Genomic DNA, 16537 nt, shown 5'->3' with positions numbered 1-16537 from the left:
TTGTGCAAAATCGGTCTTCAAATAAATCACATATATACCCTATCACATATTCTTATGCTTCCGGGATATGATGGTTTAAATACAATGCTGCTCCCGGCCGAACGTCAAACTTTCGTAACGTTTTCTTTTTACTCACAAATAATTTGGTAAAGTGCGAACTTTCTGAACTGGTTGATGACGTCACGTCTCTGAGCAGTTTTCTCAGAATACTCAAGTTCTGAGTTGTTGCTGTTTGGTATCTGATTCCTTTTGTTTGTTGTTATTTAATTCCCAGTTATGTCCACCAGAGGTCATAAAATACTTTTTTTTTGTTACCCTTTACATTACATTTATGTCAATTAACAACATAACTGTTAGTAGAAGCCCGCTATTTCACTGTTCATATATGTTTTTATGTATTTCATCCACTCTTTATTAAATGTAATGTTGGTAAATGAAATAATTATTATTTTGTTACAATTATCAACCATTCCCATGGTGTTAAAACAGATTTACAGAACATTTGTTCAACTCCTCCCTGGGCCCTGGGAGGCAGTGGTGGCCCTAGCGGATAAGGAAGCGGCCCTATAATGAAAAGGTTTCCTGATCTGCCAAGGTGCCACTGAGGTGTAACTGAGCAAAGAACAGTCGCCTGTCATGGCTGCCACTGCTCACCAAGGGTGATGGTTAAAAGCAGAGGATACATTTCGTTGTGTCACCCTGTGCTGTGCAGCAGTGTTTCACAATCACTTCACTTTCTTCTTCCTTCAGAGGGATAATAAATTCCCTGAAGGTGGGGCATTAAGCATGTGATTGCTTACCACAGGAGCACCACCAATATGCCATGTGATGTTTCATATTCTTCTTACTGTCATTCATTCATTTTTCATCATCAGGTCACATTGAACGTTCACTGAAGAAGCAGACACTGTTTCTCAGATGCTTTTCACAAAGGTCTAATGCTTTTTATGACAACTCAACACACATCTTGTTTTGTAGATACTATGGCCACCAACCTTCTGGGAAAGCTCTGGAATGTGTCATCCAGAACAGCATTTGTTGGAGAAGAAGGCCCGGCCCGACCTGCAGTCTCTATTCTAGGTCATCCCAAAAGTGTTCAATGGGGTTGAGGTCAGGACTCTATGAGGGTAAATTCCACACAAAACTCACCCAGCCATGTCTTTATAGACCTTGCTTTGTTCGCTGGGGCACAGTCATGGTGGAACACAAAAGGGCCTTTGCCAAACTGCACCGAACTATCCAGAAATCCTTGATATGTCAGAGTACCCCACCCCTCTCCCACCAAACTTTCCATTTGGCACAATGCAATGCAGGTAACATTCTCCTACTATCCACGAATCATATTTTATACGTGTCTACATTAAACATCCAAATTCAGGGATGAATATGTGTGCACCAATATGGTCAACAGAGGGTTTCACATTGACTTTAAGGCTAATATTTCAGTGGAACCTGGATTTTTATTTTTCCTCAAAATGCATTTATTGTTCCTGGTATTTTAATATGCTTTCCATGTCCTCAAAAGCCCCCGAGTCCCTTGTTTGCATAGGAAGCACAGTGCTTTTTATTAATATTTTCTATCGCCAGTCCGCCCAGTCATTGTATCAGGGACCAGCTTCCTTTGATCAACAATATTGCATTGACCTTGACTGCGCGGCCGAGCTGTGCTCTAATGAATACAACTTCCCGTGTTTCTCCTCTCTTCAAATGCATTGGGTTCCTGTGGTATTAATAGCCTATTTGCCACACGTACTGTATTTATAATCCATGCCACGTTCCGTGCTAATTAAGGTCCCCTGAGAGCCTCCTTGCAAGAGCTCCATGTGCCAACCCATGTAATGTTTCCATAAGGCCAGGCACCTTCTAACGGTTCTGCTGCATAAAAGGGAAACATTCCTGTCTACTGAGGATTTCCCCTTGTTTTGAGCGCAAGAACAATTTATCCAAAATAATCCTGCAGCACAGTCAGCCGCAGTCATCCGTTGTCCTTCAGATATGCATGTCGCAGCAGTGTTGTCAGTTGTGGTGACTGTCACTTCGGGCAACGTGGGAAATCATGAATCCAAAAAAACAACGAGGGTGAGAATTTAAAATGCACTGCCAGGGTTTACAGCCACGTTCAAGAACATATATTTACATTCATTTTCAATACCAGCCTCAAGGCTGACGGTGCTTGGTGCCATAAAAGAGCACTTATCAGCTAGAACACTGCTGTGAAAGTGGCAAAGTAGGCAGTTAGATGGTTACTCCAGGGGTGACTTTACACTCTCATTAAAACCCCGTGTTCTTTTTATTATAAACCTTAATTCAGCTCAAATTTGTCCAAGACGATAATGAAACAGAATGTGGTGTTTCCAGACCATGTGTTGTTCTGATGCTGTTCTGCTTTTGTAACCCCTGGGCTGGGAGGAAACTCCACTTTACAGTATGATGACCTTAACACTGAGCCCTAAAATGCAAACAGCAGTGGGGCTGAACACCGGGGCCACGCCGCAGAAGCGGCCCGCCGAGTCAACTCTTATAATCAGAAACACACTCTGCGGAACCGAACAAAAAAACAAACAGAGAGGGACGGATAACACCTCAGACAGGCATCAGCTCAGTAATTGTGCCGCGGCTTTTCCAAGTGCACCCCAGAGTGCAGCGCTGACTGTACCGGGAGGAAAAAAAGGGACTGGATGTTTTGCGGCTGATTCATTGCTGTAGCATGCCGAGATGAAATATTAATCTAGCTCTGCCGCAAGAGCTCATCTTGATTTTTTTTTTTTTTTTTTTAGAAAAAATCAAGATTTATGTACTGTAGAGTACATAAGATACAAAGATGCACGGCAGCGCTGACCCTGCATTGTAATGGATACTGAGTGAGTGAGTGATGCTCGCAGCACAGTTGATTTGAAGAGTAGCTTTAGGGACATCAAATAATGACATTCGAATATCCGCACAAAGTAAAATAAGATCTGAAGCCACTGTTTTTCTTTTGGTTGTTTTGGTTGTTGAATTAGAGGCAGTTAAGTAAAACGTAGAATCAACCTAAACAGAGATTTTTCAGCACGGAATATGGGTTTGCTCCATGTATTTCTTTCTGTGAGTTAATTACTCATATTAATAAGTTCAAATAAGGTCAAACTTACCAAGCATTTTTAAAAGCAAAATGGGGCAGTGATGGCCTAGCGGTTAAGGAAGCGGCCCCGTAATCAGAAGGTTGCTGATTCGAATCCCGATCTGCCAAAGTGCCACTGAGGTGCCACTGAGCAAAGTACCGTCCCCACACGCTGCTCCCCGGGCGCCTGTCATGGCTGCCCACTGCTCACTCAGGGTGATGGGTTAAATGCAGAGGACAAATTTCACTGTGTGCACCGTGTGCTGTGCTGCTGTGTATCACATGACAATCACTTCACTTTCACTTCACTTCATTAAACACTGAACTTCCTAAGCAAGGCAAGATAACACAAGAGTTTGATTGGAAAAATTAAAAATTTGAATAATTTAAATTAAGTATGTAAGTTAAAATTAAAATTAAGTTAATTTAACTGAAACAGTATTAAAAGAATAATAACGAACTAAAGTAATTAGTTAATCAAACTATAAAAAACACTTGTGGTATATATATATATATAGTGGAATTACAATGGATCAAATTTTTTTTTGCAACAATCGTGGGGTATGGGTTCGAATCCTGACTCCAGCTTTGTGTGTGTGTGTGTGTGTGTGTGTGTATTTTGCATGCTCTCCCCGTGTTGGCGCAGCTTTTCTCTGAGTTCTCCACAACGGAATAGTTCCTGCCACCATTGTTGCCAGTTTTTACTCAACTGTAATAATGTATTTATATTTTACAGCTGTACTCCTTTTAATTCCTTGTGGAATCCATGCTTTGAGGGCTTAGAGCAATTTACGTGTCACAAAGGGACTTACACAATATGAGGCAGGTGGCTTTAATGTTAAGGCTGATGGGTGTAAGTGATGTCATGCCGTCCACACCACCGCTCTCTGTTCCCAGTTCAGCCTAAAGAGGACCTGTGCTTCTCTGTACATGTGAACTCTATAGTGCGAGCCAATGGCACAGCAGGGGTTTTTACGAATGAATAGAATTGGCCCGGCTTTGTGAAATGTCTGAGCGCGCAGGATGGCGGCGGAATGAAGTCCCAGCGTCACAGGTGTTCCTGCTCCTCGCTGCAGAGCCCACCGCCATCCGCCCACGAAGAGGAGGCCGCTGATGTGTGGTATTTGGCTTGGCTCGCAGCCCTGAGACAACAGGTCTCCATTAACAGCTAATAGGGATTTCCAAAATACCACGGCCATGAAGAGTCAACAATACCCGCAGTCGAGTGGAAGAAAGGGAAAATACCAAGGTGGCCACTGTTAGTGACAGACGTGTGGTCATCAGTGCACTTTTACTCTCAACAAAGAGATTTTTACAGTGGCTTAGAATTAGTCAGTGTGTCGTTGTATTATATGTATGTATTTTATAATTTAAGCCTAAATTTACAGTGTGGATGTATGTGATCAGCCCATAAAAAGGTAGCTTCTGGCATAGTACCCATATTTTTACAGAATGTTATATTCATCAGTGGTTTTCCTTTCAACACCCTCCCTCTGTTTTGCAAAGGCATAAATATAAGTAAGAAATATAATGTTGCTGAGGTGCAAATTTGGGAACAAAGTGATTATAAAAAGTGAAAGACATGATGGCAGTAGGTATATTTTGACCTGTGACATGATCCATCACTAGGCTACCACCTGTCCACCTTTATCCACCAGTATGGTGAGAAACTTTCACTTCATTAGTCCAGAGGTTATCTTACATCGACAAATCTAATCAAGTCTGATGTCCTTGAAATAAAAAAATCATATTAATATTAAAAAAAATTTAGAAATAGTCTGAAATGGAATATAGGTGCACCCATTTGCCCTAAAAATACCTGTGTGAATCATGCTCCTTGTCCCTAATGTCAGACCTTTGTCATTTTATGGTGCATTTACAGCGCTGTAGGGTGCTAAGAGTCTCCAGCCGTGTCTCATGGCATAATGGAGGTTCCTGTATTTGTGTATGTTCCTGTCTCCCGCTGTCACCGCTTAGTCGTCGCCATTGTTTCCGCAGCGCCACGCTCTTCCGCCTGTGCTGCACCCAGTCTTTGGATGCAGGCCTCAGCTCGGAATCGGCTGTCCACACACACCCGTCACACACACACCCGTCTAGCGGACTTATTGTGGAGAAAGCCTGCTGTTTGCTGGTCTGTCTCCAAAAGTGAACACAATGTTACAGCGATCGGGGATGTCCCGCCGCAGTAAACACACGTCCAGGTAAACACCCTGCTAACGTGCCAGATGTCAACTTTCACAGGACCATGAAAGCAATACCTAAAATAAATACACACCGAGTGACCATTGCAAGCTCCAAATAATCATGCAACCAAATTCAGGTCTGACCTTTGACCTATTCAAGAAACCAAGCAATTTTCCAAGCAACACATTTGGTCCAAATTGTTGACTGTGTTCTTTGGGATACTGGCCTGTTGTGTTATATTTGATTTTGGTGTTGAGAGCCACTGAGCTCAACTTGAACCATTTTTTAGGTTCTGTCAGTTAACATGATCCAGGTGACAATGTTGACTTCTGGTTCCCTACAGTGAATATGGAAACTATTCAGACCCCTTATGTTTTTTTCACTCTTTGTTATTTTGCAGTTATTAGCTAAAATCATTTTAGTTGTTTTGTTCCCTCATTAAATGTACACACAGCACCCCATTTTGATAGAAAACACAGAATTAACAAAGGAAAACTGAAATATCACATGGTACCATGTTGTGAAAGATGTTTTTTGTGAAAGATGCCACAGGTTTTTCACACCTGGATTTGTGGATCTTCTGTCATTCCTTCTTGCAGATCTTCTCCAGTTCTGGCAGGTTGGATGGTAAATGTTGGTGGACAGCCATTTTTAGGTCTCTCCAGAGATGCTGAATTGGGTTTAAGTCACGGCTCTGGCTGGGTCATTCAAGAACAGTCACAGAGTTGTTGTGAAGCTTATGGTACTTGTCTTGTTGGAAGGTAAACCTTTGGCCCAGTCTGGGGTTCTGATCACTCTGGAGAAGGTTGTCCCTGTACTTGGGATATTCATCTTTCCCTTGATTGCCACCAGTAATCCTGTCCCTGCAGCTGCAAAACACCCCCACAGCATGATGCTGCCACCACCATGCTTCACTGTTGGGACTGTATTGGACAGGTGATGAGCAGTGCCTGGAATTACGTCCAAAAGGTTCTATCTTTGTCTCATCAGACCAGAGAATCTTATTTCTTTCTTCCTTAGAGTCCTTCAGGTGTTTAACAAACTCCATGCAAGCTTTCATGTGTCTTGCACTGAGGAGAGGCTTTTGTTGGGCTACTCTGCCATAAAGCCCAGACTGGTGGAGGGCTGGGGCTCAGCCGCAGTGATCTTTGGGTTCTTCTTTACCTCTCTCACCATAGCTCTCCCTTGATAGCTCAGTTTGGCCAGACGGCCAGCTCTAGGAAGGGTTCTGGTCATCCCAAACATCTTCCATTTAAAGATTACTGACTGATTTTATTATGAACCTTAGGCAGAATTTTTTTGTAACCTTGGCCAGATCTGTGCCTCGCCACAATTCTGTCTCTGAGCTCTTCAGGCAGTTCTTTTGACCTCATGATTCTCATTTTGTCCAACATGCATTGTGAGCTGAAAGGTCTTATATAGACAGGTGTGTGGATCAAGTTCAATCAGTATGATCAAACAAAGCTGGACTAGAATCATCTCAAGGATGATCAGAAGAAATGGAAAGAACCTTAGTTAAATATACGAGTGTCACTGCAAAGGGTCTGAATACTTAGGACCATGTGATATTTTAGGTTTTCTTAGTTAATAAATCTGCAAAAATGTCAACAATTCTGTTGTTTTCTGTTAATATGAGGTGCTGTGTGTACATTAATGAGGAAAAAATAACTTCAATTTTAGCAAATGGCTGCAATGTAACAAAGAGTTATACAAAACCCAAACACACACACATGCACACTTTTGTCTCTCCAGCTGTTGCATTTGTGGCATTACATTGTCAAAAATGTTCTGACACAGGAGACAAAACAACCAGTTGTCTTTCAGTTCCAGTGTATTTCGGAGACCACTGAACCACCAACAGGTTATGTTTAATTTGAACGAAATGGTTTATACCCGAACATTAAATAAGTTGTCTGTGAATCACCTTCCGTGAGTAAATGGTCAGAATGGGGGTCAGAAAATGAAGTATTGTGTGTTAATGTGTTCTAATGTGTGCAACTGTGATGTATTTGTGACAGTGATGCTCTCTGCAATAAACCAAATCTCCTTTGTGGACCTGACCCTTTTTTGAAACCAAATGCTCTGGTGCTCACCAGAGAGCAGCCAAGGCTCACTTGTACTCACCGGGTCAGTATCCGTGGTGTCAGTTGGTGCAGTCACCATGGCGTTTTGGAGTTTTTTTGTTCCGATCGGATTTTCTGTTTCCAGCAGTTTACTGACTCACGTTACCACTGATTCGTCTAAGCTCTTTTTTCTGAAGCCTCAGAGGTCACGCCCTTCGCTGGCTCGGTGACAGGCGAAAATCATGAAGAGGCTCTTCCTCCCTACATGTCTGGTCTTTTTCAGCAATGACCTTGATCCCTGATGTCCCCACAGAGATCCATTAGTTTTATTTGTAATCCTTTTAAAAATGATAAATAGGGTTGGAGACGTTGGCAGACAGAAATACAATTTCAACACACCACTGTACGATGCACAGATCGACCATGGAAATGGTCATTTTTAGCTTGATGTCCTTCGAGGGTTTGAAATGTGCCCCACAGGCCCACAATCACCTTTCCCTGCGTTGTCAAGGAAATGCAAATGACGAACATGAACTTTTAAATGCATCAGCCACAATGGCACAAACAATTCTTGGTGTTTTCCAGTGTCTTAACAAGGACACACTGTAGGTTTTCTGCAAGTGAACTGGTTGCAGCCAAATAGAGTTCCAAGTCCACTGCTTTTCAGAAAGTAGACAGATTTAATGTTATATTAAAATACCGCCTTCGTCTTGAATGAAGGTTGCAACATGAGACCAGCCTCACCGAATCTAAACATTCTGACACTGCAATCAGCCCCATTTGTAACGTGTCAAAGACGCGGACAACAAAGATCAAAGAGTCTTCTCCCGGCTCACGGGAGCTCCTTGCTCGAACATTTCGCCAAGTCATTCCTCTCCTTGACACCCTGCCCTTCAACTTCAGCCGATCCCCCCCCCCACACACACACACTTTACAAAAACACGGCAATGATGAACCACTTAAAAAAAAAGAAATTCCCATTTAGCTTTATCTTGACGGTGACCTCGCAAAGGTTAAAGCAACATTGTGCCCGCCACGACTAATGGATCTCAGGACACTTTAGATCTGTTTACATTTAGGCCCGGCACTCTTAAACATAGGCAGGCACGATGAAGCCCTCCATTCAGGCCACTGCTGGTGCTCTTTACCCGATATAGCCGTGGGTTCTGCTCCACCCTCATCATCTTATTGTGCACTTCATTTATTTGCCCATTGCTCTTCTAATATGCATTTTGGCCATTAAAGAGAGAGTCATTTATCCACGCAGACTGTATTGAAATGCTCCATGCCAATCTGGTGACAGCTAATTTTATTTGGCATGTCCTGATATGGAAATTCCTAACCTATATCACCCTGTTGTGTTGAATGATAAAAAAAACAAAAAGCAGGAAAATGCCCTGATTAATTGAGGCCATTTTTATCGTGTGGAGGCCAATAATTCAGGGAAATTGTACAGGCGTTGTGTTTAAACAACATGTGTCTGGGAGGAAGCGTTGCAGGAAGTAAAACACAAAACCGAGAGAAAGGCATGTGTGTTGACCCTGAGCGATCCTGACAGTAACTGACAGGATCTGTGGCATTGCTGGTCAGATTTCATCATGAAAATCCAACATAACATTTTGTTCTAGCATTAAAAAGGCTTTCCCTTCAGTGTTCACTGGTCCCACATGTTTTCCATTAAAGACATATAAATGGACCCTGGCTTCTAGTCCTTCAGGTCTCTATGCTGTGGGGCCTAAATCATACATTATTATTCTCTGTCCCAAGAGCCTGAACCATATAAGCAATGGACTGTCCAGCTTGCTTGTGTTAGCCATGTCTGAAGATCCGATCTGACGGCCTGCAATTAGGTGTGAGGAAACGTCTTGATTGTAAATTTGATACCGGATTTCATGCTTGACAAATATACTTTTTTGAGCTGCGTTAATCCTTCCACGAGTGGAAACTAGGTTCTCTGAAGCTGAAAGCACTTTCAAAATGAAAGGTGGCTGTGGTTACCTTTGTCATGTCTGATGCGCAGGGGATTGTGGGTCATGTTGCTGAGACTTATTTTTTTATATTCCATGAGGTTGATCTTGGACGTTTGGTGCCCTCTGTTTTCGCCCCCAGCTGGAACTCCTGAACCAGGTCCATCAATCTCCTCAAACAATATGAAATGCTAAACCATGTGAACCTATTTCATCTCTCGTCGTTCAGAAATCTTCTGCTAGTGTGAACGTAGTCTAATACGAGCCCAGTGGAGATGGAAAACTCTGGGACCACGTAGTCGATATTCTCAGAATAACATTTGAAACAGAACCGATTCCCAGCAGCTGCAGATCCGTGGTGAAATTGTGGCCATATTAAAAGCTGGAGCTGCTTGTTAACTCCTTTCTAACGACTTTTTTCTCTGTCGCAAGGGTAAGAGATCGGTTCCACCATTTGTTTTTTTTTTAAAGAGACATGGTCAAGTGTCAACTCACATTATTAACAGCAATAAAACAGTCCTGTGCTCTCATATGGCGTTACAAAAACACAACATTTTATAGCCTTTTTTTCGTTACAAACAGGTTTATTTAAAAAAAATCAGTGATTTTGCAAAATGTAATGAAGTGCATGTTAACAAACAAGTGAAAGTACAGAGCTTTAAAAAAATACAATATAGCACCCAACTTGAAGATTGCATTTTTTAAAAAAGCACTATATATCCCCCCTAAAAAAACAAGATTCTGCATGGCTTTCCATCCATGAAACAGCTTAAAACATTGTTGCTCAACCTGCGACTGGTAAAAGTAACACGAGAACAAGCTACTCATGCTAGGGGCCATGATGCTAGAAGTCTAAATACAAAAAAAGGAAATACTTTTACTTCATATTTCATTATGTCTATAACAGCAAGATGGCTGGAGGCAAGAACCCCCCGACCCGTATGCTGCTGCTTTAATGGGACCTAATAAATACTCGGCAACACTGAAATATAATAGAAATACACATCAGCCAAGTGCCCACTGGAGCAGCTTGATTAAAAGCAAATGCAGAATATGATTCCCTGATTTTGCTCTGAGGTACTAAAAAAAAATGAAAACAAAAAGAAATGTTCACTGACGAAACTACGGTCCAAGGATCCAAAACATTGTTTCAAATTTTATTATGTATTTACCATGTGATTCATTTACTAGGCATCTCACACTGCATATCATTTACTTCATTTAACATCAGGGAGCAAACATTTGTCAAATTTGATTATTAGCATTTATATTTATCTGATGCATTCTCGCTTGTGTGGTTGTTCTGCATCTGGTGCATTATCTATGTTTGAAATGCACTATTTTAAGCTGAATGCATGAACTGATTGGTGCAGACCTTGCTGTTACTGCGGCCATTGAATTGAATAAAGAAATACAGAGTTCAATGACACTGAATATAATGTAATAAATGCTCTAACCAGACCCAGAGCGCCACTGAAACTAAAGAATTATAATAATTTCTTGTGCTGAACTGAAAAAGTTCAGTGCCAATTGAAGTCAGTATGGCCTTCCTTGTCATTCTAAGCACATTCGTCTTTCAATATTGCTTCACAGTCTCACACAATGGTGAGGGCTTGACATTCAATGATTCAGGCATTTTACACAAAGCTTGAAAACTGGCTGCAGTAGTGCTAACGGCAGAAGTAGAGGCAATTAGTGAAGAAGGCTTTAAACCGCGTGTGCATTTGCATCTCCTGAGTGTCTCATTAGAAAACGATGCTGTGGCTTTAAAAACCGTCTGTGCAGAACTACAGGGGTGGGGTGGGGGGGGGGGGGGGTCATTTTAAGCATTAAAAAAAAAAAGTGATCAGATGCGATGCATGGTTCTCAATGTAGGAGACATCAGTGTCAGATCTGCATGCTCTAATTTTTTTTTTTTAACCTCCCGGTGGTCTACATCATGTGCCACCAACATGTCCCTTAAATGTTGACCACATCCTGGCTCAGGTCCTCGTGCTTAGCAAGGCTGAAAGAGTGAAACCAAGTGCCAAACTCTGTATCACACGAACTGACTAAAGTTCTCTCTGTCTCTCTCTCCCTCACATACACACACACGCACACACACACATACTACATGCATATACACATATGCATTCCGACATCCCATAATGTTTCAGAAAGGAAGATTGTAGCTGAAATGGAGACTAAGAGTCATCAGCAGGTTCACCGCTGGCGAGGTCACAGTCTGGCGCTGGTGAGGTCCTTTGTGTGAGCGATCCACAGAGTGAGAGTGAGAGTGAGAGTGAGCCTACGCTTCTGTGTGGGGTCCAGGCCAGCGGCTTTAATCAGAACGCTTCCTCGACTTCTTAATCCTAAAGCGGTGAAAGAGAGAGAAAAACATTTCATCAAAAATGTATTATATCAATAAATCAAACAGCACAGGTTCTAAATGTCTTCACGCCCCCACACTGGAAAAATCCTTTAACTTGTACCGTTTACTTTAAAGAATGGGTTATTCCAACCTAGATGCCTTTTTATCTGATAGATTGCAATATAAAACAGATATACGCAGAAATAAAAAAATTAAGTAATTAATATTGGAAAGATTTGTGTCAGGTTAATAATTTGTCGAAAATGTGAAATTTTTTCTGCATATTTTCCATCTGGCATGTAAATAAGCTCAGCAAATGGTGAATAGAGATGAAATGATTGTTGAAATTAAAGAGAAAAAAAAAGAATGATTTTCCATTTGAGAATGATTGGATTACTGATGTGAATTAGCTACTTTACAACACCCCACTGATTATAATTGTTTCTGAGGGCAGCGCTAAGAACCCCTTCTCAAAAATGACCTTGTTTCTGTCTCGCTCTCTGCATGTATTTCTAATTGCTCTGACCTCTGGCACGACCCATGACTAAGCTTACAGTAAAAAAAAAATAAAAGGCAATTATTCATAATCATACTGATGCAATCGGGAATGGAATAATCACAATCCGGTCTGATCCATCACCCCACAGTGCAACTGTGCCGCGATTAAAGTGGTGTGTTTGGCATTCCTCTGTTCAGTCTGGCTGTGTTTAATTTGACTGAGCATGAAAACTAAATCTGGGCTTTGATTGCAAGGTGACTACCTGAATTTTGGATTACTGAAAACTTCATTTTTATATATTTTTAAATCATGCACATTGTCAGGTAAACTCTTCTACTCGGTTTCCCCTCCTTACTTGCTGATGGCGTTCTTCAAATACTGCTGAAGCCATTTGGTCTTGGGGTTGATGCAGACCTCGCGGTTGTTCTTGAGCTTCGCTCTGTGTGACAGAGGGAGAGGTTCATGTCTGTCGTCTACACAGCGCGAAAGCATTTTCCGGCTCCCTGACTCTCTGAAATGCGCTTATCAGATACAGAGTCCTGGGCCTGGTGTACATTTCAGCCTATTAACTCTGTCCACACTGTACATGAGGCCAGAGCCTCGTGTTGGAATGTTTTATTGAGAGAGGAAATCGGGGTGGACCTCGTGAGATCCCCCTGGTTAAGTCGGGTTAACCGCACGCGCACACCTTCTGGGAAAGCGAGCGGCCGTGAGTTCTGCTAAATCGCATCGCTCTGAGAGCCCCGGCCGGAGTGTTAGCGAGTCGCCTCTAACAACCAACGCAGACATGCGAAATCCCACACGACGAATCGGCGGCTGGTCCTTCTCCTTTTTATTTGCTTTGAACAAATGCGCCCATGAACAAGACACCTGTTTCTAATAAATCGACCCTGTTTCCTGCAATAAATAAGGTCAAAAGAAAGCCAGGGCGTATTCGACCACGTGCGGTTTTTGGTATTGGGAGTTTTTGTGTGTGTGTGTGTGTGTGTTTTGAGGGGAAGCATCTCGTCTTATCTGTGTTGACTGAGCCCACAGATGCTTTGGTGGCCCACGTGGGAAGCAGCAGGTAGTAATTAGGTTGTGATGTGATGCCAAATAAATGAGCTTCAAGTCAGAGGGGGGGTTAAAAGTTTGGAGATGGTCGGGGTCGATCCCGTCCTGCTTTTCCTGAGGGGGGCAGGGTGTTAGAATAAACGATCCCTGCCATTCCTCGGGGGGATTTTAGAGGGAAAACAAAAAGGGAAAATTTCCTCCGGCCAAATTTGGGTGGCTTGACACTATGACATCGCATAATTTAGAACAGGGAGAGTCTTTAGGGACATACCAACACAACAAGAAGCCACGCTGCTGTCTGATTCTTTCAATTCTGAGCAAAAGAAGTGCGCCACACCAACGTGAAGTCATGAAAGAAGGACATTTGGCCCCAAACTTGTCTCCCTCTGACCTGGTGAGATAAGCCATCGCGCCCCCCCCCCACTTTTAGCCACTTATCTCTTTTTCTCAGCAAGTCCTGACCGATGCACATTACCGCTCGGCAGGGCAGCGCTGTCACTCATCCACTCACATGACTTGGAAGGGGCAGTTGGGCGTGTGGAGGAACTTGATCTCACGGATGCTGCGCTGGGGCACGGTGTGCAAGGTGGAGCGACACCAGCAGCGCTCCACCAGGCTGATGGGCTTCGCTGCAGCGGAGAGAGAGCAGAGAGAGAGGGTCAGAGGGGTAAGAAAAACCAAATGCAAAATTCGACGCCAGTTCAAGGAAACTGATGAATTATTAATCTCAGATGGGACGGTTGTCGCCTTTTATTACCAGAATAATAATTCAATAAAGAAAAAAAAAAGAAGTGATCGTTATTCTTTTGGAGAAGAAGATTGTCATGTCACACATTTTCTCGTCATGATAAATGTGCCCTCGTATAGATTTTTTTTGCCGTGGCATCATTAAAAAAAGATTAGGCAGGGCCAAGCCTCTTTTGTTCATTGTTACACAGCAGTGGTTCTGCCTTTTTCACTCTCGGCCATGCGAATGAAAGACATTTTTTTTCCCCCCAGAAGGGTCCTCAGAGTTAGTCCTCCTCTCCCTCTTCCCGACCTGCCGCTGCAGCTCAAGCATCTTCTTTCAGTGGTTAAAAGTTGCAGACGAAACCCCCCACCCTCAATTAAACATATTAAAGAACTACTTCAAATGTGTGTAATGTACATGCCATACTTATACTTCTCAGTTACACAGCATTGTGGACATCATTAACCAAGCCATTAATCAGCACTTGTTCATTTCCTTAAACCAGATCTAAAATTAATAAATCAAATGAAACAAGCAGCAATTACTTAAAAAAATTACAGAGCGTAACACTCGGTATGGATTTTTGCTGCAATCTTGCTGAATGCAACGGCAGACAGATCCCTCCAAAATTAAATCTCCGCGCCTTTACTCATGAATGCAGCATCGAATGGACACGTGTCATCCTGCCTGAACGAGTCTCTCTGTACTTATTAAATAATAAGGAATTAAGGAATAACATGCTGGATACAACCTCACATTTAAAGTCTTGTTGGTGTAAAAGAATAAAGGTTATATGACCTTGTCATTAAACTTTTAATTGGCTTTTCTGAGGCCATTGACCTACTTGTTTTCTGTTTTTTGCTAAGTACATAGAAATTAGATCAATGTTATCTCGGCTTATGAGCTATTAATTAACATCCCGTTAAGGGCTTTTGAAACAAACACCAATGCAATTTACTTTAAACTAGTAAACTTAACTTTTGGAGATTTTTTAAGATTAAGAAAAGTTTAAAAAGTTTACCTACAGCTCATCACGAGAACATTCACATGAAAGATCTGTGAGAGGCAGCTGGCAGAAAGACCACCTAGGCGCTGCAGCAGGGGGGAAAATCCACTCACCAGTGTATCTTGGTGTGTACAGGACCATGGTTAGAAGGGCCAACAGGGCCAGAACTTTGACGTCCATGACGGCCGTGGGCGAGGGACGTGACTTTGCGTCAGCGCGGGTAGATTCCAGGGCAGTGTGGTGTGCTGAGCTCAGAGTAGCGTTAAATGCGAGGAGACTGCCGAGGAAGCAACTCCCACTTTCTCTCAGGAAAGAGGGTGGGGGGTGGGTCGGGTTGGGTTGGGGGGTGAGTGAGGAGTCCCAGTACAGCCTTCATCAGCATGACAACAACTCTTCCCAGATAAAAATAAATCAGCTTTTATGGAAAGATCTAATTATCACGACCCTGTTATTTTTCCCATAATTAGATTTTACTACCAATCTATCTATCTATCTATCTTTCAAATTTGAAATACAGATTAATCAAAGTAATCAAAATGAGAAGGTCTTATTCTCACTTCCCTGTTTTTTTCCCCTGATATTTTATTTCACTATATTTTACTATCTACCTATACACTAACATGTGTGTTGGAATCGAATTTGAAATTTAGAACGTACTCCAACCTTTTTTTTTATTTTCAGGATCAAGTGAATTTTTTCCACCCAGCGAACTCCTTTAAGTTTTAATTAGTTAGCAGAACGCTGTGATTGATCTGACGTTCTCCAGCCTTCCTTCCCATCTTTTCACACGAGTCCTTACAGCCTGTTTAGAGAGCAGCATTCCTGCTGTTTGGCTGAATATTGTTGTATTCAGCCGAGTGAGGTGTTATTGTTTACCGCCTCATTTACTCCTTCTGGTCTGTCGACTTTCTACTATTTTTCTCGGCTTCGCGTCTTCCTGTCCCTTTTTTCCGTCGAGTTCTTACATCTTTTCATTTTGCTGATCTTTTTTCAAAGCCCCTGTTACACTCCTTATGTCCAGACCTAATCCTTTGTGTCGTTGTACTTTTATCCAAAGAAAACTTTCGGGCCAGGCAAGGGGAAGCACATGGTTGCTTTATTTGAGGAAAATTTAACCAGAAATCATATCCTAAAGTAGGTGTAATAGAACACAGATGTCTGCTTTTTCTCATTTTTTTTTGTATAAGCCGACATTTATTTTTGTTTCCCTTCACAAATTGTCACATTTCAGACTGGCAATCTAGTCTGTGCCATGCTGGGGGAAATGGAGCCAGACGAGTGTTGTTGATGACATGCTGAAGACTGCAGGGAGAGAGAGAGAGAGACTTCATTAAAGGGAAGACAGTATTGCAGTACAGGACAGAGAGCGGTAGTTTAAATGGTCCTGGAGATAAGCAGTGCTGCACATTGTCATTCGTGTTTAAATTTAAGGAGCAGGGGGAAAAAAATCATACGTTCATATTCCTGCCAGAATCCTGAAACTGGGATAGGAACCAGTTAAACCTTCAGAGAAGAGACATGGAGCCCAATGTAAAAAAATGCACGCCCTCAGCCGTATAAAATATTTCACGTTCACAAATTGGCA

The 16537-nt window shown here is 42.3% G+C and overlaps 1 protein-coding gene across 1 annotated transcript; it reads right to left on the bottom strand.

Annotated features, from left to right (window-relative positions):
- Positions 1 to 10450: 10450 nt before the first annotated feature.
- Positions 10451 to 15225, bottom strand: cxcl12b (chemokine (C-X-C motif) ligand 12b (stromal cell-derived factor 1)). The gene is made up of 4 exons (XM_028973064.1): positions 15066 to 15225; positions 13728 to 13845; positions 12519 to 12602; positions 10451 to 11665 (listed from the first exon to the last, which is right to left on the bottom strand). The coding sequence occupies exons 1-4, from the start codon at positions 15130 to 15132 to the stop codon at positions 11635 to 11637; spliced, it is 300 nt and encodes a 99-aa protein (XP_028828897.1). The 5' UTR covers positions 15133 to 15225; the 3' UTR covers positions 10451 to 11634.
- Positions 15226 to 16537: the final 1312 nt, after the last annotated feature.

This window comes from Denticeps clupeoides, chromosome 3 (genome assembly GCF_900700375.1).
Source record: "Denticeps clupeoides chromosome 3, fDenClu1.1, whole genome shotgun sequence".
Taxonomy (NCBI): domain Eukaryota; kingdom Metazoa; phylum Chordata; class Actinopteri; order Clupeiformes; family Denticipitidae; genus Denticeps; species Denticeps clupeoides.
This window is presented reverse-complemented; position numbering and strand designations above follow the sequence as displayed.